The 20,366-nt window shown below is 59.3% G+C and overlaps 1 protein-coding gene across 1 annotated transcript in view; it reads left to right on the top strand.

The window, feature by feature from the left end:
- The window catches only part of MYO15A (myosin XVA), a 51,580-nt gene that overhangs the window by 20,594 nt on the left and 10,620 nt on the right, over positions 1-20,366 (top strand). Inside the window, exons 22-58 of the mRNA XM_042966937.1 lie at positions 336-453; positions 781-956; positions 1,439-1,523; positions 2,250-2,303; positions 2,399-2,480; positions 2,564-2,694; positions 3,201-3,296; positions 4,323-4,558; positions 6,017-6,198; positions 6,524-6,596; positions 6,789-6,980; positions 7,296-7,456; positions 7,564-7,658; positions 8,203-8,329; positions 8,544-8,611; positions 8,685-8,762; positions 8,905-9,085; positions 9,185-9,317; positions 9,649-9,754; positions 9,887-9,959; positions 11,103-11,224; positions 11,464-11,523; positions 11,997-12,072; positions 12,397-12,512; positions 12,600-12,718; positions 13,512-13,653; positions 13,993-14,104; positions 14,193-14,267; positions 14,777-14,955; positions 15,597-15,712; positions 15,987-16,059; positions 16,327-16,399; positions 16,655-16,728; positions 16,977-17,059; positions 18,178-18,308; positions 19,691-19,785; positions 20,047-20,124. Coding sequence (XP_042822871.1) covers positions 336-453; positions 781-956; positions 1,439-1,523; positions 2,250-2,303; positions 2,399-2,480; positions 2,564-2,694; positions 3,201-3,296; positions 4,323-4,558; positions 6,017-6,198; positions 6,524-6,596; positions 6,789-6,980; positions 7,296-7,456; positions 7,564-7,658; positions 8,203-8,329; positions 8,544-8,611; positions 8,685-8,762; positions 8,905-9,085; positions 9,185-9,317; positions 9,649-9,754; positions 9,887-9,959; positions 11,103-11,224; positions 11,464-11,523; positions 11,997-12,072; positions 12,397-12,512; positions 12,600-12,718; positions 13,512-13,653; positions 13,993-14,104; positions 14,193-14,267; positions 14,777-14,955; positions 15,597-15,712; positions 15,987-16,059; positions 16,327-16,399; positions 16,655-16,728; positions 16,977-17,059; positions 18,178-18,308; positions 19,691-19,785; positions 20,047-20,124 — 4,171 coding nt within the window. The remainder of the gene's footprint in view (positions 1-335; positions 454-780; positions 957-1,438; positions 1,524-2,249; positions 2,304-2,398; positions 2,481-2,563; positions 2,695-3,200; positions 3,297-4,322; positions 4,559-6,016; positions 6,199-6,523; positions 6,597-6,788; positions 6,981-7,295; positions 7,457-7,563; positions 7,659-8,202; positions 8,330-8,543; positions 8,612-8,684; positions 8,763-8,904; positions 9,086-9,184; positions 9,318-9,648; positions 9,755-9,886; positions 9,960-11,102; positions 11,225-11,463; positions 11,524-11,996; positions 12,073-12,396; positions 12,513-12,599; positions 12,719-13,511; positions 13,654-13,992; positions 14,105-14,192; positions 14,268-14,776; positions 14,956-15,596; positions 15,713-15,986; positions 16,060-16,326; positions 16,400-16,654; positions 16,729-16,976; positions 17,060-18,177; positions 18,309-19,690; positions 19,786-20,046; positions 20,125-20,366) is intronic.

Here is a 20,366-nt window from a genome sequence, read left to right as displayed (position 1 = left end):
GTTGCTCAGGTTGTGTGCCACACAAGATTATTACCTGCTAGCTGTCACATGGCAGGTACATTTCTTATTTTGCATTTTCTCATGCTTTGGTTGTTAATGTGTGGAGATTCCGAGGGAATAATTCTAGGTTATTATGACAAGTTTCCAGCAGGTGGCGGTAAAGCGTCTTATTCGACTGAAACTCTCTGCTGGGATTTTTCTGACAGTCAGAAGTGGAGTCTGGGGATGGAGTGCCTATTTCTGATCAGAAGACACTATGACTAGGGAGACTCCGTGGTCTAGCGGGCAGCTGGGGGTAGGTCCCTTAGCCCCAGGCTGAGTTTGTGCCCCTGCAGGTACCGCTGTCTAGTGGCCCTCAAACACAACCTGCCAGCCAGTGGGGACGTGTGTGTGTCGGTGCTGAGCCGGCTGTGCACGGTCACGCCAAATATGTACCGCGTCGGTGTCACCAAGGTGAGTGCCACCCCCCACGCGGTCCCTGAAGCCCCGCGTTCAGGGGTTTTAGAACCGGAGCCTCTGGAGTCAGAAATGCCCAAACTAAAGATCCCTGGCCCGGAGGCCGCGCAGTTGAGTTTGGTCGATGGAATGCTCACTCTGCCTCTGGACCTTTGCTCGGGTAGCTCCCACGGCCTAACTCACCGTCCCTCTTTGTTCTCCCTCTCCAAACTCAGCCTGCGCGGCTGCCCCCATCTAGTCTGTCTCCACCGCCTTCTGGAGGGGAGGGGCCCCAGTCCGCTCCCCAGGCCCTTATGTGCCTCGATGCCTGCCTCCTCTCCTCAGCTGTTCCTGAAGGAACACCTACACCAGCTGCTGGAGAGCATGCGCGAGCACGTCCTGAACCTGGCAGCCGTCACGCTGCAGAGCTGCCTCCGCGGCTTCTTCATCCGGCGGCGTTTCCGCTCCCTGCGCCGCAAGATCATCCTGCTGCAAAGTCGGGCCCGTGGCTACCTGGCCAGGTACAGCCCAGACACGGCAGGCCTCCCCGGAGGCCTAGGGCTAGGCGAGGCTTGGGAGAGGCCATACCTGAACTGGGGCAGTAGGCCCCCTGTCCTGGCGGCGTGCAAGCTGAGAGTCGGGGCCTCTGCGGGAAGGATGTTGGGATTCTCTAGGTCTCTGCTTTTGGACGTCCCGCCCACCTACCCCCTGGCCCTTGTGACTGATGGGCGGGAATCTTTCCAGCCAAGAGGGGTCCCACCCTGCATCCTAGGAGCCCCAGTAGGATGTACATGCTGGAGACAGGTTAATCCAGGCCCTGCCACTTAATGTGCTGTGTGATCTTGGCTAAGTCACTGCCCCTCTCTGAGCTCCAGCTTCTCTTTGTAGCACAGGGCTGCCACACTGACCGTGGGCATCTCCGTATCTCCGTCACCTTGTGATCCCAACCCCTGCCCCTCCGTCCGCCCCCCCCCCCAGACACTTCTTTCCTCCCCACCCCCAGGCAGCGGTATCAGCAGATGAGGAAGAGCCTGGTGAAGTTCCGGTCCCTGGTACACACATACGTGAACCACCGGCATTACCTCAAGGTACAGTCCCACCCCTCACCCTCCTCCCGGGATCCAGGCGGCAGGGAGAGGGAGGAGGCACTTAGCACCCAGGAGGAGACTGTTGGCCTCAGACAGTCTTGGGTTCGAATCCCCACTCTGCCACTTACTAGCTGTGACCTTGGCCTTCTGTATCCTCACTTTACCCGTTTACCCCCTGGGGTCTTGGAGGGGGGGCGGGTTCAATGAGCTATTGCGCAGGAAGGAATTGGCCTGTGCCGGGTTCACGGTGGGGCCTTGAGCAGTTGGGTATGATGGAATTTGTCGACCTGAGCAGCACTGGATATGGTCTTGATCTTACCTTAATGCTGGTCTTGGCTTATTGTCATCTAAACCAACCACCAGAAAGACAATTGCAATCCCCAAGGCCCTGAAGAACCACCTGGCTTCTACTGAAGGTTTTGTGGAGCTCAGAGAGGATTCCATCGCACATCTCTCGGCTTCTTCCCAGAAAGCCCCCTGTGGGTCTTTCCCTTTCCCCAAAGCATTACTCCCTCTGCCCCTTACCTCTTTCTCTTTTTCCCTTCCTTTCCTGTTTCTCTGGCCACGCTTTTGCCTTCCCTCTGCCATCTGCGAGGTGGGGCAGATGCCCCCTTTGCTTCTCTCGCCTGCTGCCTCGTGCCGGGCCGGCTGGGGCCGCCCCCGGGCCCGAGGCCTGCCGTCGCCTCTGCCCACCATTCCCCGCCTTGACCATCTGCTCTCCTGCAGCTGAGGGCAGAGCGGAGGCTCCGGGCGGAGGAGGCGCGGCTTCGGGAGCAGGAGGTGGGTGTGGGGGCCGGGCGGCAGCCAGGACAAGAAGGGAGGCTTGCAGGTAGAGTTGTGGCGGGCCTGGCCCTCACTAGGCGCCGTCCCTCCAGGAGCTGAGCAAGCGGGAGGTGGTGGCCGTGGGGCACCTGGAGGTACCCGCTGAGTTGGCGGGACTCTTACAAGCCGTGGCAGGTACTTCCGTGCCGGACGGTGGGGTGGGGGTGGGCGTGGGCAGGCACAGGAGCCTGGCACCTCATACCCTCCTCTCTCCACAGGCCTCAGGCCAGCCCAGGTGCCCCGGGTGGTCCCCGTGCGGACTCCCCGGCTCCAGGCCGAGCCCCGTGTCACACTGCCCCTGGATATCAACAACTACCCCATGGCCAAGTTTGTTCGATGCCACTTTAAGGTAATGGCTGGCATAGGCCCAAGTGGCTCTGGCCAGTGGGCGCTGACCAACTAAAGCTAATACTGTACTTGCCCAGGGGCCGGCTCCTGGCCGTGCCCTGTGGCATGGGGTAATGAGCCCTTGAGTTGTGGATCGTAAGGAGTCTGGGGGCTCCCGGGGAAGCACTGGGCAGAAGCAGTGGGCCCTCGGCGGCTTAGGAAGCGGCTATTTGCCAACCAGTTGGAAATATTTCAGAAATTTAACAACCGGTAGGGCCACAGTCATCCCTACTCTCACTTCTGGCTCTCCAGGAAGGGGGGCTCTCCAAGGGGCGCAGATAGTCTCCACCGCCAGCTTGCTGAGGGCCAGAGTCTGCCCCTCTTCAAGCCTCAGTTTCTCCATCCAAAAACTGGGGAAAGGAGCCCTTACCTCACAGGCTCCCATGCCCCCACCTGGCATAGGGTAGTGGATCCAGATGTGCCCATGAGTCCCAGGTCTGTCCCCACGCCCCTGCCCTGTGCCCCCAGGAACCTGCCTTCGGGATGCTGACCGTGCCCCTGAACACACCCCTCATGCGGTTGCCAGTAGAGTGCCATGCAGAAGCCGTGAGCGTCTTCAAGTTGGTATGGGTCTGCCCAGGTCACCCCTGAATCCACAGGCCTTGAGGCCCCTTGTCTCTCTCCCCTGGATGCTCCACTAGCCCAAGCCCTTAAGCCCAGCCCTCTTCTTTGGAGGAAAGACTTCTGGGGGTGGGGGTGGGGCCAGGAGATAAAATCTGGGCTCCACTCTGGGCTAGGCTTTGAGGATTGGGAGTCTTTCTTCTCCCAGCCATCTTCCTGGCAAAGAGGCTGCCCCAGGGCCTTTGTGGAGCTTCCCAGGAACAGCAAGAATAGATCAGGCCCTCTCCTCGAGGACTTCCTAGTCTGAGGGTGGAGGTAGAATAGGCCTAGTCTGAGGGGGGAGGTAGAGTAGGCCTGACCAGTGACTACAAACATGGACAGAGATTAGGCATGGCGGCCGGGGAGTCCAGACTGGGCCCCTAATCCAGTCCTGGACAGAATCAAAGAGGGGGCATGTGAGCTAGAGTGGAAGGGGTCAGAATTCACCAGCCAGGACAAATGGAGAAGGCACAGAGGGAAGAGGGACTTGAGGTAGTCAGAACACATCAGTGGCTGAGAGTGAGAAAAGCAGGGGCAAGAAGGGGTCAGGAGGTCTTGGCTGACAGATCTGGAGCTTGGGATCTCATTCTAAGGGCCCTAGGGAGCCAAGGAAGGTGCTTCCATGGGAGGTGGTGTGGTCAGATATGAATGTTAGAAAGTACTCTCCGGGGCCTGGATGGAGTAGGAGGTGAGGGGCTGGCTGGAGGCCAGGGATGCAGGGAGGGCTGGGGCTGTATGGGCAGCTGTCGTGGGAGATTCACGAACAGGTGAGAAGGTCAGTATGTGCTTTGGATCTTGACTTTTCTCATAGTCGGGATGGACCACCTGGTCATTTGGCATAGGATATGGCAATTATATTGTAACACAGGGGGCCGTCACGTGGGCTTTCCTGGGACACATGGGAAGCACGTGAGAGGGGTGCCCGTCGGGGGTGGGGCCCTGGCAGGAACAACCTTCCAAGAGGCCCAGGAGAATCTGTTTGTGGCCCAGATCCTGCGCTTCATGGGCGACCCACACCTGTATGGCGCCCAGGAAAATGTCTTCGGGAACTACATTGTGCAGAAGGGTCTGGCGGTGCCCGAACTTCGGGATGAGATCTTGGCACAGCTGGCCAACCAGGTGTGGCGCAACCCCAGCACCCACAATGCCGAGCGGGGCTGGCTCTTACTGGCTACCTGCCTCAGTGGCTTTGCACCTTCATCGCGCCTCAACAAGTACCTGCTCAAGTGAGTGGAACCGGGCAGGGCCAGGGCATGGGGACGGTGACGCTGGCATGAGACCCTGGGCTGGGATGTTAAAGGGCCTGCCAGGAGTGAGGTCTCTGTGCTTGGAAGCTGAGGCATGGGGGGGGGGCCGGTCAGGGGCTGTTCTCTTTCTCTCTCGGGCTCAGAGGAAGAAAGAAGGGCAGGTCTTCACTATGGAGAGTAGGGCTCAGGTAAAACTGGATAAAGGATTTGCAGAGCTCAGAGGGTGGCAAGACCGGGGTGTGGGGAGTTTGGGAAAAAGGCACTGATCTCATGTCATGGGAGTAGAGCGTGTCTGGACTCAAGAGAGTCTGGGTTCAAATCCCAACTCAACCTATAAAGCGTTGTAATTGCTATGTGAGCGAGGTTATTGTCAGCATCCTGATGGTATTGATAATGATGATGAGGCCGATGATGATGATGATGATGATGATGATGATGATGTCACCCTGTTGGGTGAGAAGGATGATTTGCAAGAGAAAGAGCTCAGGCAGGCCCTGGGTGTAAACCCTAGCTCTGACACCTATCTGCTGTGTGTCCTGGGGCAACTCCCTGCCCTTCTCCGAGTCTCTTTCCTCGCCTGTAAATTAGGAATGGTGAGCCTAAGAGCGTGCAGAGCTTCACCTGGGCTGTGTGCAGTAGGTGGGCAGCTCACTTGGTCAGTCTTGCTGCCAGGTTGGGACCACTGCCTTGCTGTGCGGGGCTTCCTGTGGGCACAGTTCTAGGTTCCTTCTTTCGGCCACTCTGGGCCTACTCCCTGCTGCTCCTGGCCAGGCCCGACAGCAGCAGGAAGGGGGACAGGAAGCCAGGTATGTGGATCACCTGCCCTGGCAAGGATCAGGCTTGTTGGTCCTGGGCCAAGCTGAACCCTCACGGTCATCTCCTGCATAGGTGGGAACTTGGAGGCAGGCTCAGAGAGGGCAGATGACCGCACAGGGATGCTTGGTGAAGGAATGGAAGGCAGAGGCTTCCAGAGTTCAAGTTCTTGCCCGTACCCTGCTGTAGCCCCCAGCCTGTCAATGACATTTTGCTCCAACAAGTTTTGGTGGGCCTTTCTGGAACCTCTTTGGCCTATCCTTTGGATCTCTGTGCCGGCTTAAGATACTTCTGGTTAGCCTGGGACCCTTTCAGCTTAGTCCTAGAACTCTGGGATAGCCTGAGATCTTTTTTAGTCTAGCCCCAGAACTCTGAGACTGACCAGAGGCCCTTTCAGCCTAGTCCTGGACCTCAGGGCTGTCCTGGGACCCTTTCAGTATCATCCCAGAGCTCTGGACCATAGCCCGGGACCCTTCTGATCTAGCCTCAGAGCTGGGGCCTTCTCAGCTTCACCTTAGAGCTCTGGACTAGCCTGGGCCTCCGTCAGACTAGACTTAGAATCCCTGTCTATCCTGGCCTAGCCACAGATCCCTCTTCATCCTGGTTCCAACTCTTACCCATCAGGTTTGTGTCTGATTACGGGCGGAATGGCTTCCAGGCTGTGTGTCAACACCGCCTCATGCAGGCCATGGGCCGGGCCCAACAGCAGGGTTCTGGGGCAGCCCGCACCTTTCCCCCGACCCAGCTCGAGTGGATAGCAACCCAGGAGAAGGCCAACATGGCGTTGGATGTGGGCTGCTTCAACGGTGAGCTGTCCTCTCCACACCTTGTGCTGCCTTCCCTTCTCCCTCTATCCTGCACAAAGGGGCACCTGGAGTCCACGGGCCCCAGTAGAAGCCGTGGGATGTTCTGGAGTGGGGAGGAGCCCTCTGGGTGTGGCTCTGGAAAGAGGTCAGCATGTGGGTGTGGGGGCTGGACCTAGAATGGGGCAAGGGAGCTGGGGCTTCGAGGATGCGGATCCAGGGTCCAGGACAAGAGTGGGGAGGCCTAAGAGCAGGGTGCAGGTGGGGAAGCAGTAGGCCTGGACCTCAGATGCATCCTGGCTGAGCCCAGCACCTGCTGCACCCCCAGGTGACCAGTTCTCCTGCCCGGTGCACTCCTGGAGCACAGGGGAAGAAGTGGCTGGAGACATTCTGAGGCACAGGTCGGCACCTGTAATGCCCCACCTAGAACATGCTTGTGAACCTGGGAAGGAGGGAGGGGAGGGGCAGAACACCAGATCCCCCGTGGGGTCCGCTGTGGTCATGCTTGGGGTCTGGCTTATGTCCCAGGGTTTTCCTAGGCAGTACCTGTTGGCTGCGTCCCTCATTTCTGTCCCTCCATGTGCTGTCACCAGGGGGCTGACAGATGGCTGGCGTGGCTGGACAGTGGCCATGAAGAATGGGGTCCAGTGGGCAGAGCTGGCAGGCCATGACTACGTGCTGGACCTGGTGGCGGATCTAGAGCTGCTCAGGGATTTCCCGAGACAGAAGTCTTACTTCATTGTGGGTGCAGAAGGGCCCGTGGCCGGCAGGGGCGGCCCCAGAGCGTAGGTGGCTACCTGAACCCTTCGTGCAGATGGCCTCTCCCAGCGCAGTGCTCCCCTCCCAACTGCTGGCTAGGAGCTGAGTTCTAAACCTAGGCTTTAAGGAATCTCTGCACCCAATGTGGGGCTCAAACTCACAACCCTGAGCCCTAGAGTGAGATGCTCTACTGCCTGAGCCAGCCAGGCACCCCATTTTTAAAGGAGAGTCAGCCGTTTCCAGGGCCCAGAGGAGAACATGGTGGTGGTGGTGGGGGGTGATTCTGGGAGGGCCATGATCTTGCGGGAGGTCAGCTGCTCCTTGTCCCCCCTTCCCTACAGGGTGTTTGGGAACAGCTGGGACTCAGACTCGGACACTCCCACCAGACCGGAGCCCCAGGGACATGTGCCCAAAGTGGCTGACTCCGATGGGTACTGCAGCCACAATGAGGACCGTACAAATGGGGAGACTGGGGCCCGGAGAGGGACAGCGACCCACCAAGGTCAGCCAGCAGTGGCCACTGTCTCTGGTGGGGAGGGATCCTGGGGAGTGTACAGGGTGATCAGCAGGAGAAAATAACTTGACTTTTCTATCTCCCTCACACACCAGACTCAGACAGCCTTGGAGAACCCTCTGTGCCCCACAAGGGACTGGACTGCTACCTGGACAGCCTCTTCGACCCCGTGCTGTCCTACGGGGATGCGGTAGGCTTGGGATGGGATGTTTGCAGACAGCTGGGACCGCATGTACACATCAAGTCACACACCCGCAGGGTGACACAGGAGCCTCTCCCAGCCAGGGCCTGGGAGTGGTTTGTCTCATCTGGGTCTCCTGGGGGCCAAAGGAGGGTGTCCTCATGGCTAGGGAGGCTCCTGGCTGGGACCCCAGAGGGACCCACGGCTGAAGATTCAGCCCCCTCCTCTGGTGAGAGCCAGCCCCCTCAGGCACCCTTACTCATTCTGGGAACTCCCAGGAGCCCCTGCATGGCATGATATGTGGCCCTGAGCAGGGTACAGCTCCTCTTTGAACCTGTTTACTCCTCCGTGGAGGGCAGAATGGGTTGGGGGTTTGCAAGGCTGTGGGGGTACTGCCTGGGATGCTGCAGGGGCAGAGGCTGGGCGTGGAGCAGACACTGGGCTGGCGGGAGGCCCCCGGGACAGAGGAGGTGGCCGGTGTCAGGTGCCCGTTGCCTTGGAACCTCGGGAGTATGGCATTGCGGCAGACACTTGAGCCATCTGCTGTCCCCAGGACCTGGAGAAGCCAACAGCCATTGCCTACCGCATGAAAGGGGGAGGCCGGCCTGGCGAAAGTGGCAGCAGCAGCACTGAAGACCCCCCCAGGAGACCCCCAGAGCCAAAGCCAAAGCCAAAGCCAAGTCAGTGCCTACCGCCAGGGTGGTTCCAGGGTTGGGCAAAGAGGAGCCCCCCCCCCCGACCGCTGGTTCTCGGGGCTCCTTCACAGGCGAGAATGGGGGCAGCCATGGGTGTGGTGGGGGCGAGTCAACGGCAGGGTGGGGGTTAGATAGGGAATTCCACTTCCCTCTATCTCTCACCCCTTGGGATCTACGCCCTCCGACTTGGCTCCCCCAGTCCCGGGCCTGGATGCCTCCACGCTGGCTCTGCAGCAGGCCTTCATCCACAAGCAGGCCGTGCTACTGGTGAGTGCCGGCTGGGCTGCGGGAGGTGCCCTGAGCACGGGCCCGCCTGGTCACCACCATCACCTCTTCCCAGGCCCGGGAGATGACCCTGCAGGCCATGGCACTCCAGCAGCAGCCCCTGAGTCCCGCCCCAAGGCCCTTGCTCCCAGAGGTGAGCCCGGCTTGCCCAGGTGAGCACTGCACTGCTCCAGGGCATCATGGTGCCTCTCTGAGCCCATCCTGGGCAAGCACGGGGTCCCTGAGAACGGGCTGATGTGTCCCAGGAAGCGCACCTTCTTCCCTGTTCTCTGCAGAAACCCCTAGCGCCAGAGGCATGGCCGAAGTTTGTAGGCACGGGACCCCCAGCCAAACCCGTGCCCCTGCGCTCCACTCCAAAGCCCTTGGCCCCGGCCCCTCTGGCCAAGGCCCCAAGAGCCCCCACCAAGCCCGTGGCTGCCCCCATTCTAGCTCAGGACCGGGCTTGTCCAGAAACCTGTGAGTGTCCTATCCCAGCAGTGGGAGCTTCCCAGGACAGGACTGGGGGTGTGGTTGTGCTCCTTGTGGCCTTATCCTGTCCCCGCCCCTTGCCCACAGCTTCGCCCTGCCCGGAGCTGGTCCGGTATTCAACACTCAACTCGGAGCACTTCCCGCAGCCCACACAGCAGATCAAGAACATCGTGAGACAGTACCAGCATCCTCCCCGGGGAGGCCGGCCCGAGGCCCTCAGGTCAGCTGTGCCCCGACCCCAGCCCTCCAGCCCTCTGGACGAGTGGCCTCCTCACCGTGCCTGAGTGCCCATTAGCAGTGCGGCCATCTACCCAGTTAGCAGCAACCTTTAGGGAGTGAGTTTGTTTATGATCTCTAGATGAGCCCTTTAGGCAGAGGGGAAGGCCCAGACTGCTGCTCTCTAGGTTGTGCTGTGTGATCTCAGGCCAGTCTCTGATCCTCTCTGGGTTCTCATGTGTAATGATGGGGGTCGGGGGAGGGGGGTGGAGGAAGAAGTTCCCTGTCATAGGAATTTGTGGCTGGGAAGAAGAAACTCATGTCCAATCCACCAGGAAGGATGGCGGAAAGGTGTTCGTGAAGCGGCCAGACCCCCACGAGGAGGCGCTGATGATCCTCAAGGGGCAGATGGGCCACCCGGCGGCAGCCTCTGGCAGCCAGGTGAGGGGCGGTTTCTGGCTGGGCCCAAGCAGAGCAAAAGACAAAGCGGGGCCTTGGAGAGCTTCAGCAACCAGCTGCCCCCACGAGCTAAGACCTGTTGCCCCCTGAGCGCTCTCTTTGTGGTGGGGACAGGTGCCTAGAGAGGCCGTGGCCTTGGTGAAGCCAGTGACCAGCACACCACGGCCATCCATAGGACCCACTCCAGGTGAGGGGCCAGGAGGGGAGGAGGGGCAAAAGGGCTGCCGTCCGAGTGTATGAGGAAGCCTGTGTGAGCACAGGTGAATCCTGGGCTACATGTCAGTGGCGTGCGTGTGTCTGTGTCCCCGAGCCCACGTGGAAGTACCAGGTGGACACTTGTGTAAGTATGCCAGCACTTAAATAACACTGACTTCAGGCCAGGCCCACTCTGGCCTCACTGAATCCTCATTAAAATCTTTCAAGGAAGTACTATTTTTGTCTATATGTTACAGATGGAAAACAGACGCAGGGAGGTTAGTGACTTGACCATGATCACACAGTTCAAAAGTGTCAGATCAAGTGTCTAAACCAGCCCTCCTAGCATCACCATTGGAACCCTAATCTTTACGTTCTCTGCCTATGGTAACTACAGTGAATCTTAACGGATGTAAATCGGCTCGCATCATGTCCGTGCCAGAAATTCTCCCGTGACTCTAAGGATGAACTCCATACTCCTCACTATGACCTATGAGACCCTGCATGATCTGCCCACCTTCCCAACCTCATCCCTTCCCACTGTCCCCTTGGCACACACAGTTCCTGGAACACAGCAAGCCCACTCCTACCTCAGGGCCTTTGCACTTGCTCTGCTTAGAATGCTCTTCCTCAAAAGATCGTTGCATGCCTTCTCATCGTTCCAGTCTTGGCTCAGTGTCTTCTCAGAGAGGTACGCCAGATCACCGAGACCAAAGGGTCCTCACAGACCAGCCCCTAGACTCTTTCCCAGCTAGCCCACATTTATTTCCAGCCCAGCTCCTAGAATTGAGAGCTTTGTTGTTTCTTAATTGTCTGTTCCACCTACACCTATCACGAGACTTTAAACACAAGGGCGGGCTCTTTGTCTATAACGTTCACCGTGGTACCCCCAGCCTTTAGCACAGACCTGCTGCATATACGAGGGTGTTGCATGTATGTGTCAAACGAAGGACTGAGCCAGGGTTGAGTGGTAGGATTGTACAGGTGTGCCCTCCGGATTGGTATGTGTGCAGCCTGGGGTGTGGGAGAGCACCCAGCCCCCGCCCCTTCCCCGTCAAGGGTTTGCCCCTTTGTCCCCTTCCTCATCAGCCCTGCCTCTCTCACTCATGCCTGTCCCACTCACTGTGCTCCCCAGTGGCGCCTTCGCGGTCCCTGGAGCCCCCCGAGGAACCCCTGCAGACGCGTCTGCACCGCCTAGTCAACCCCAACTACTACGGCTACCAGGATGCCCCCTGGCGGATCTTCTTGCGCAAAGAGGTACCCGGCCAGGGTGGAGCCAAAGCCGGGGCTGATGGGGGCAGGGCCCCCTCCCTAGCAGAGAGCGGGGAGGAGGGGCGGGAGTGGGGGCACAGGAGCCTGGTCTGAGCCAGAGGGCAGAGTCAGAGCCAGGGGCCCTGGTGTTATGGAGCCAGCCGTATCTGGCTGGGGGTGGGGCCGAGTGTGAGGCACAGTGAGGGGACTATCCAGAGGGCCTCACGGGAGCCCCGATCCCGCAGGTGTTTTACCCCAAGGACAGCTACAGCCACCCTGTGCAGCTGGACCTCTTGTTCCGGCAGGTGAGGACTTCTCTTCCCTTTCTGGCTCGGTGTACTCATCAGGGCAATGGGTACATAGACTAGCCGTCTGCCGATTTCACTTTTGTACTCTTAGATTTGGGGTCCTTGACCACAGTGAGGATGGGAGGTTGTTCTAGTGAATTTCCCACCCTCGTGGACAAGGTCAGCAAGCCCACGGTTCGATTTAACCAGACACACGGATTGTCTGCGTTAGATGGGACTCAGAAGTCAAATCCGAGCCCTACCACGTGGATGAGGAGACTGAGGCCTAGGAAGGGCAGCACTGGTTGTGGAAAAGAGGAGAAAGGGGAGGGTCCTTAGTAAACGAGATCTGATTCACACAGATGACCCCACTGCTCTACCAATAGGACCCTCTACATTCCCACTCACCCTGGAACCGTCCAGCCTGAGTTCCCAGCTGGGGTGGGGGGGGGGGTCCCACGAGCTCCCTGCGTTGTGGCCCCTTCCCACAGATCGTCCACGACACGCTGTCCGAGGCCTGCGTGCGCATCTCCGAGGACGAGAGGCTCAAGATGAAGGCCCTGTTTGGTACCACAGGGGGAGGGAAGGGACGTTGCTGGCACAGCCAGCCAAAGCCAAGCCGGCCCTTTCCAGAGGACAAACCCAGCCCCATTTGCCTCCCAGACACCCCTGGCCTCTTCCATGGCCAGGCTGCCACTCTGAGTTCAGTTTTGCCTAACACAGCGTGTGGCCCTAGTCATCCTGTCTGTCCGTGGATCTTAGTTTCCCAGTGTAGACAGTGAGGACACACTTTTCCAATACGTTCTTTCTGGGTGTCAGCCTCCCTCCCTGCAATGTGGGCTGGCAGGGGAGGGGAGAGACCCATCCCTGACCTGACCTGGCATCCCTCAGCCCAGAACCAGCTGGACACGCAGCGGCCGCTGGCAACAGAGAGTGTGAAGCGGGCCGTGGTCAGCACCGCACGCGACAGCTGGGAGGTCTACTTCTCCCGCCTCTTCCCAGCCACGGTGCGAGCCCCCTGCCAGCCCCTGCTCACCCAGAGGCTTCAGGGATGAGGCTAGGAGACTCTCACATGTCCCTTATCCCCACCCCAGGGCAGCGTGGGCACTGGCGTGCAGATCCTAGCTGTGTCCCACACGGGCATCAAACTCCTGCGGATGGTCAAGGGCAGCCGGGAGGCTGGTGGGCAGCTGCAGGTTCTGCGCACGTACAGGTGACCGGGAGGCAGGCAGGCGAGAATGGGGTCAGCTGGAGACGGGGTTAGCGGACTGGCATTAGCATTTCCTCACTGACTCTTTCCCAGCCAGTTACCGAGTGCCTGTGATGTGCCAGGCTCTGTGCCAAGCCCTATAAGCAAGCCCATTTTAGAGATGGGGAAACCGAGGCTCAGTGAGAAAAGTTGCTCTCAGGTCAGCCAGGAAGCGGATGAGCTAGGAGCCCATTACTACCCTCTCCTGCCTTTCAGACCACACCTCAGCCCTGCCCTCACAGAGCTCAGTGTGCAGCAAACGGTGTCTGTGTTGTGAACAGCCAAATTTTAGTGCAGCCGGGAAGGGAAGGGTGTTCTGACATAAGACCTCACTGAGTCCTTGGGCCCCCTCCTCTGCCAGCAGCCCCTTTTGTTCTCTGTCACACAAGGACAGGAGTAGAGCCTTGTTCATCGGTCGCGTGAAAGATGCAGAGAACTTGGTCAGTGGGTGAAAGAGATACGTGTGTGGGCAAAACCAGGGGGGTTGGATCAAGAGGCAAAAACAGAAAGAGAGAAAGGCAAAGGGTAGTGAGGGCTGGAGTGTCAGTTCAAAGGGTGATGAGAAGTGAGCTGGAGCCACAGGCAGGATGGGGAGGGGAGGCTGGGCAAGTTCTCAGGTCCCCCGGTGGCAGGGGCAGGGGGGCTGAGGCGGGGCTGGGCTTTGGGAATGGTACAGGGCAGAATGAGAAGGATGGGTGGGGAGGAGGGCACCTCTGGCCAGGGATCCCTGCCTCCATGCCACTTTCCCGTTCTCCAGCTTTGCGGATATCCTGTTTGTGACCATCCCCTCCCAGAACATGCTGGAGTTCAACTTGGCCAGCGAGAAGGTCATCCTCTTCTCAGCCCGAGCCCACCAGGTCAAGACCCTGGTGGATGACTTCATCCTGGAGCTGAAGAAGGTCAGGATCGCCCTACAGATGCCCCCCTCCTCAGGTGCTGGGCCCCTGGCCCCAGTGGGGAAGGTGGGGCCAGGGGCCTCACCATCAGGTGGGGGATGGAATGGGTAAGCCCTGTGCATGGACTCTGGGGCCTGGGTTCATCTGACTCAGGTCTCCAGTGGTTTACACGGCCCCCTTCTACTTGTACAACGCCCTTTCCTCTCTCACCTGGGGAATGTTCCCTTCCCTGATGAATCAGGAAGGAATACCTATGGAGGAGAGGAGCAGGGGAGTGGCCCCAGGCTTCTGGGAGGAGGGGGATGGGACTGCAGCCCCTCACCCTGCCCCTGGCTGACGCAGGACTCAGACTACGTGGTCGCGGTGAGGAACTTCCTGCCCGAGGACCCGGCCCTGCTGGCCTTCCACAAGGGCGACATCATTCATCTGCAGCCCCTGGAGCCACCTCGAATGGGTCAGGGCCGTGGGACGGAGCGGCTACGGGAGGGGGAGGCTGGGCAAGGGGGCCTCCCTCCAGGTGCTGATGTAGACTTCACCCCCAGGCTACAGTGCCGGATGCGTGGTCCGCAAGAAGGTCGTGTACTTGGAGGAGCTGCGGCGCAGAGGCCCTGACTTTGGTGGATATCCCCGATCCCCCCGGTCCGGTCTCCAATGTTCCCAAACCTGGAAAAGCTAAACAGTCTGCCCCGGTTTCACGCACTCACACCGCAGATGCTCCGTGGGGGTTTCTCGGTGCCCCAGGGGGGTCTGGCCCGGCCAGGTCTCCTCGGGTGCCTGCTCTGGCCAGCCAGGTCCTCCTGGTGGCCGCCTAGCCCAGCTCTCTGCCTCCATATCTGGATGTGGGGTCTCCATGAGTATTTGTGTTCCCACGCATGTGGCCCAGGTCTCTCTCTCTCTCTGCCTGGGAGTCTACAAGCACCGTGTTTTCTGCTCCATCTCCCGCTGAGGGAATGTCTTCCCTTCCCCTGTTTCCTCGTCTGCAGATAGGCTCCGTGACATGCCTCCCTCACAGAGCACTGAGGCAGGGTCAAGAAGGTGCTCGAGCATACCTAGAGGGTCCCCTGAGTCCCAAGACGAGACCCTCCTGTTTGTCTCAGACCCTTTACCTCCCCCCCCCCCCCACCAGGCTGGAGGTTTGGGACCATCCACGGGCGTGTGGGCCGCTTCCCTTCTGAGCTGGTGCAGCCTGCGGCCGCCCCTGACTTCCTGCAGTTGCCAGCCGAGCCTGGCCGGGGCCGTGCTGCTGCGGTGGCCGCTGCGGTGGCCTCCACGGCTGCCGCACGGGAGGTGGGCCGCAGGAGGGAGGTGAGACCGGCAGGGCCAGGTGATGGGGCTGAGACAGCGGAGGTGGGTGGGTGGTGGTCAGCCCGACTGTGGAGGTGGACAGGAGCAAGGTCGTCCTGGCCGGGACAGGGCGAACTTGGTAGGGTTAGCCAGATGTGTGACCCATGGCATCCCACCAGAGGGGGTTGGAGGTGTGGCCAAATGGGGTAAGGATGGTGGGGGTCAGCAGAAGGGTTGTGATGAGGCCCGTGGGGCAGGACCAGCCTGGGGGCCAGCAGGTGGTCGACCTGGGAGGGGGTGGGGCCAGCCAAATGGGGCAGGGTCAGCCTTGTGGAATGGAACCAGTGAGGGGCGGAGTGAGGTAAAACTAAGAAGTGAGGGGCAGGGTCAGCTAGGACTAAGCAGCTGGGGAGGCCAACCCCAGGATGGGATGTGTATGGTGGGGGTGGGGGCAGATGTGGCAGGGCTGGGGGGCAGGGGATCAGCTGGACATGTGGTAGGTGTGACCAGGCAGAGGGTGCCAGGACAAGTGAATGGCGGTGGGGCCAGATCAGGTGGGGTGGGGGGCAGCCTGAGAGGGTCTGGCCAGAGTCATCCTTGAGCGTGGCCAGGTGTGACCGGGTGTGGCAGGGCAGGCCCTCTTAGCTCTGGCCCTCCCGCAGGGTCCCCCAGTCAGGGCTGGCTCCCCTGACCGTGCGGAGGACGGCCTGACTCTCCCACCGTACACGATGCTTGAGTTTGCCCAGAAGTATTTCCGAGACCCTCAGAGGAGACCCCAGTGAGTGGTGGCCCTACCCCTTATCCTCACTCTGAGGAGGGGAGGGTCTTTCTGGGGCTTCTCCCAGCCATCCAAGGCGGGGAGACCCCACTTCTGGCAGGGGGATGAGAAACCACCCCGATGTGAGGTCCGCCTGCGGCCTCCGCTTCTGGGAGCCATGGGAGCCTTCGTGCCTGGTTGACTGACATTGGGTCAAGAACATTCTGTGTGGGAAAAGGATGTAGCCAAAGGCTCGGAGACAAGACTTGTCAGTAGCACCTGTTTCCTGTTGCAGGGATGGCCTCAGGCTGAAATCCAAGGAGGGTCAGGAGTCTAGAACCTTGGAAGACATGCTTTGCTTCACCAAGGTGTCCAGCCCCAGGCCTGTTTCCCCATCTGTAAAATGATGATGCCAGAGCCCCCTCCCAGGCCCCTCGGGCAAACAGTCTTGTCCTCAGTGGGACCCCTCCCAGCCCTCAGCAGCCTAAGGGCCTGGATTCCTCCCAGGAGCAGCATCCCTCCCACTGTCAAGCCTGTCTCCTTTTTTGTGAGGGGGACTCTCCTGTCTCGTGTGGCCCTCCTCTTTCTGACTTCTCCGTCCGCCATCATGACACGGACCCTCCCTCCCCCCACAGACCCCACTCCAGGAATCTCTCATCGAGCTCAGCGACAGCAGCCTCAACAAGATGGCCACCGACATGTTCCTAGGTGTGGGGTTGGGACTGTGGCCAGGGCCTTGGGTCAGGGGGGATCCAGCACTGTGTGACCCTGTTCATCCCACTTCTCTGGCCCTCAGAGTCTTCCCCTCTCCTCAACTCAGACCTGGGGACCCTTTAAGGGAAGAGGAGTCTCCCAGCTGCCTTTGGCCATGGCCTCCCAGGGACAGACCCAACCTTGGGATGCCCTGGGGTGAGTGGGCAGCTGGGTGTCTGGTGGCCTGAGTGGGACAGGTCTTTCCTACAGCTGTGATGAGGTTCATGGGCGATGCCCCGCTGAAGGGCCAGAGCGAACTGGACGTGCTTTACACCCTCCTGAAGGTCAGTCCAGCCGATTTTGTCAGATGCTTCCTTTCCTGCTGTGTGGCTCAGTTTCCCCATCTGTCAACCAAAGTTTCAGGACACGGGGGTGGGAAGCCCAGAGAGGAGTACATCCTGCAGGTGGGGTGGGGGCTGGGGAAGGGACCCCAGGCTTCTCTCCAGGAGCTCACCCTGTTCTCGTGTGCCTGATGTGTGTGGTGTGGGCCCTGGCATGGCCTCGGCATGTGACCTGGCCTGCCCTCCTTCAGCTGTGTGGGGACCATGAAGTCATGCGGGACGAGTGTTACTGCCAGGTTGTGAAGCAGATCACAGACAACACCAGCACCAAGCAGTGAGTGAGCTGGGCCTTTACCTCTGCCCTCTTGTCCCCACTCTGTGTCCTTGCTCTAGGAGGGGCCAGTTCAGCCTCTCACCTCCCCAGGCCTTCCCTCCTGATTCTCCCCCCTCATTCTCTCCTTCACTCAGTAGGCAGAGTACACGTACTTCGAATTGCCGGGTCTGGGACAAGACCCGTCGTCCTCTGAGAAGCCGTTGTCCTCTGAGCTTCAGTTTCCTCCTTTGTAAAATGGCAGGAGTAATGTGTATGTCCAGGTTCCTGGTTGCACACGACAGAAGCCCAGTTCAAGCTGGTTTAAGCAAAAGAGTTCAGGTGACTAAAAAGTCCAAACGTGGATTCAGGCATAGCTGGATCCAAGGGTCATTAGGAAGCAGTCTTTCTCTATATTCCGGATCTGCTTCTCTCTGTGTTGATAGCGTTCTTAAGTAGTATCTCCAATATGCTGGTAAGATACCAGCTCTGGAGACGCATTTTCCAGCTCAGTAATCCTAGGGAAAGCAAGATTGACCCAATATTTGTAGCAAAAATGACCCAATCCAATCTTATTGGCTTACTTGGTCCCGTGGCCATTCCTGAGTCAGCCACAATGGCTGGAGGATACAGAGATTTGATTGGCTGGTACTGGGCCAAATATTTGTCCCTAAACCAATCACCATATCCAAAGGAAGACCAAACCCTTAATTGGCCAGACCTGGACCAGACCCTACCAGTACTCCTCACAGTCTCAGCAGGCACCCCCTTGCCCTCCTTCAAGGACCTTCACCCAGGGGCCTCCACAGAGGGATTCTACCGGGGAATCCTTGTGGGGTGTGTGTGTGCGCGCGCGTGTGTGTGTGTGTGTGTGCACGCGTGCGTGCATGTCCGGCGTGTCACGTCAAGGGCCTCATCTCCTACTTTCCCTGTCTCCCACCCTGGCTTCCCGAGCAGATCGTACCTCCTGCGTGGCTTTGGGGCCCACCCGCCCTCCTGTCACTGGCCAAGGAGGAGCATCCTCACAAGACAGGAGCTGCCCGAGAGCCAAAGAACTCCAGCCCAGTCCTGGAGACTCCTGGCATGGCCCTCCAGGGCTGTGGCCACCCGCAGCGTGTCCCTGTGTGTGTGTGTTCCTGCAGGGACAGCTGCCAGCGAGGCTGGAGGCTGCTGTATATCGTGGCTGCCTACCACAGCTGCTCCGAGGTCCTCCAGCCACACCTTGTTCGCTTCCTCCAAGATGTGAGCCGGACTCCGGGCCTGCCCTTCCAGGGTGAGGGGCCTGTCTTCGTGGGGATTGGCTGGGAAGCCAGCCGGGGGCGGAAACGCAGAGGGCTTGGTCCCTCACATGCACATGGTTACTCGTATTAATTCTGTCCCCAAACACTTGCAGGGGTCCCGCAGGGGCTGATGTGATGGGTTATCCGATCTAACGCAGAGAGTGGCATGTCAGGGAAGACTTCCTGGAGGAGGTGTGGCCCTGGGTAGTGAGCACATGGAAGGGATTTCTAGGTGGACTGAGTGGCAGGAGCAAAGGCCTAGAGGTGGGCATGTGTGGCATGTGGGAGAAGGAAGGAGGCGGCAGGGCCTGGAGTATGGGGCGAGGCCCTGCTTCTCTGGCCACTGCAAATCAACAAGGGTCTTGGGTGACCCAGCCGGTGGCAGGGTCTCAGCCTCTCTACTCTAAAAGTATGGAGGGAAGGGGCCGGTCCTCGGCCTTACCCCCACCCTTGTTTCCGAAGCAACCCCTGGATTTCCCCTTAAAAACGTTTAGGGCTCTGTGGTCCTCATGGCAGTCATGAAGAAGATAGGAAGCCTCAATTTGTCTGCCTCTGAATCCTCTCTCTCTTTTTTTTTTCAGTTTATTTATTTTGAGAGCGTGCACACAAGCAAGGGAGGGGCACAGAGAGAGAGAGAGAGAGAAAGAGAGAAAGAATCCTAAACAGTCTCCGTGCTGTCAGCACAGAGCCCTATGTGTAGCTCGATCCCATGAATCCCATGAGATCACGACCTGAGCCAAAACCAAGAGTCGGACATTTAACTGAAAGAGCCACCCAGGCGCTCCATGAATCATCCTCTTCGATTTGGTTAACATTCCCAGAGTCTAAGATGAATAGACCCAGCTCCATGAGGCAGGGCTCCCAGACCCACGAAGACAGCAGAACGTGCCCTAGAACTCTTGCCTCGACCTCCCCAGAGCAGGGTGAGGGCACATTTAATACAGAGAAACTTGGTGGACTCTTCTGCCCTGGACTCTGAGTGAGGGAGGGCGGTTGGCAAGGGGGTCTCAGCTGGCAGGGGCACAACCACATTACCACAGCCACGCAGCCTGTTGGGGACATACCCCCCCCCCCCCCCAGTCAACAGCTGCAGGTGACGGCTATTTCCAAGGCTCCTAGGCAGCCAAGGGGACTGTGGGCTAGCCAAAAGGCTTTAACCACGTGAGCTGTGGGTTCGAATGCAGCTCTTACACTCCAGCTCTCAACCTTGGGCAAATCACCGTCCCTCCCTGAGCTGCTTCCTCGGCTACCAAACAGGAGAGTAAATGCCCCATAGGCTGTGGAGAGAAGCCAGTGGGCTCATGGCTGGTGGCCAGAAGAGCCTCTTTGCCCCGCCGCCTACCCCGGGCAAGGCCTTGACTCCCTGTTTCTGTAGGGATTGCCAAGGCCTGTGAGCAGAACGTACAGAAAACCTTGCGCTTCGGTGGCCGCGTGGAGCTCCCCAGCAGCATGGAGCTTCGGGCCATGCTGGTGAGCATGGAGTGGGGGGTGGGGGGTGGGGGGTGGGGGCACGTCAGGATGAGTGTGAGACATGAGCCCTGTCCAGAGACCCCGTGTGCACTCACTGCTCAGAGATGTGCCGTCAGGCCCTCTCAGGTCCAGGTGCACAAGTGTTCCTGCCCAAGCCTGTCCAGAGCCCCGTGGCTCAGGGACTAACATTGGCAGGGGACAATTGCTGGCCCGGGTCCCAACTCCTAGCCTCTCTCATCTCCTCCCTTCTCTTTGTCCCAGGCGGGCCGCAGTTCCAAGAGGCAGCTCTTTCTTCTCCCCGGAGGCCTTGAACGCCACCTCAAAATTAAAACATGCACCGTAAGTGAGGGAACGTTTCTGGCAGGCAGGTGCTGGAGGGGTCGGGGCACCTCAGCCTCTGGGGTGGACCTGGCTCAGAGTCGTACTGCAGAGGCAGAATTTGAACCCTGAGTCTCTCAGACTCCAAAAACGGTGCTCCTTCCCTGCATGAGGCTGATTGGCAGTCCTCAGAGGATCCTTTGTGTCCCTGCAGAGGGCCTGAGGAACTCTGTGCCTGGGCTCCCGGGGCCTGGGTGGACTAG

The sequence above is a fragment of the Panthera tigris genome, chromosome E1 (assembly GCF_018350195.1).
Source record: "Panthera tigris isolate Pti1 chromosome E1, P.tigris_Pti1_mat1.1, whole genome shotgun sequence".
Lineage (NCBI taxonomy): Eukaryota > Metazoa > Chordata > Mammalia > Carnivora > Felidae > Panthera > Panthera tigris.
The sequence above is the reverse complement of the archived record's forward strand: the minus strand, read 5'-3'. Positions and strand labels throughout refer to the sequence as shown.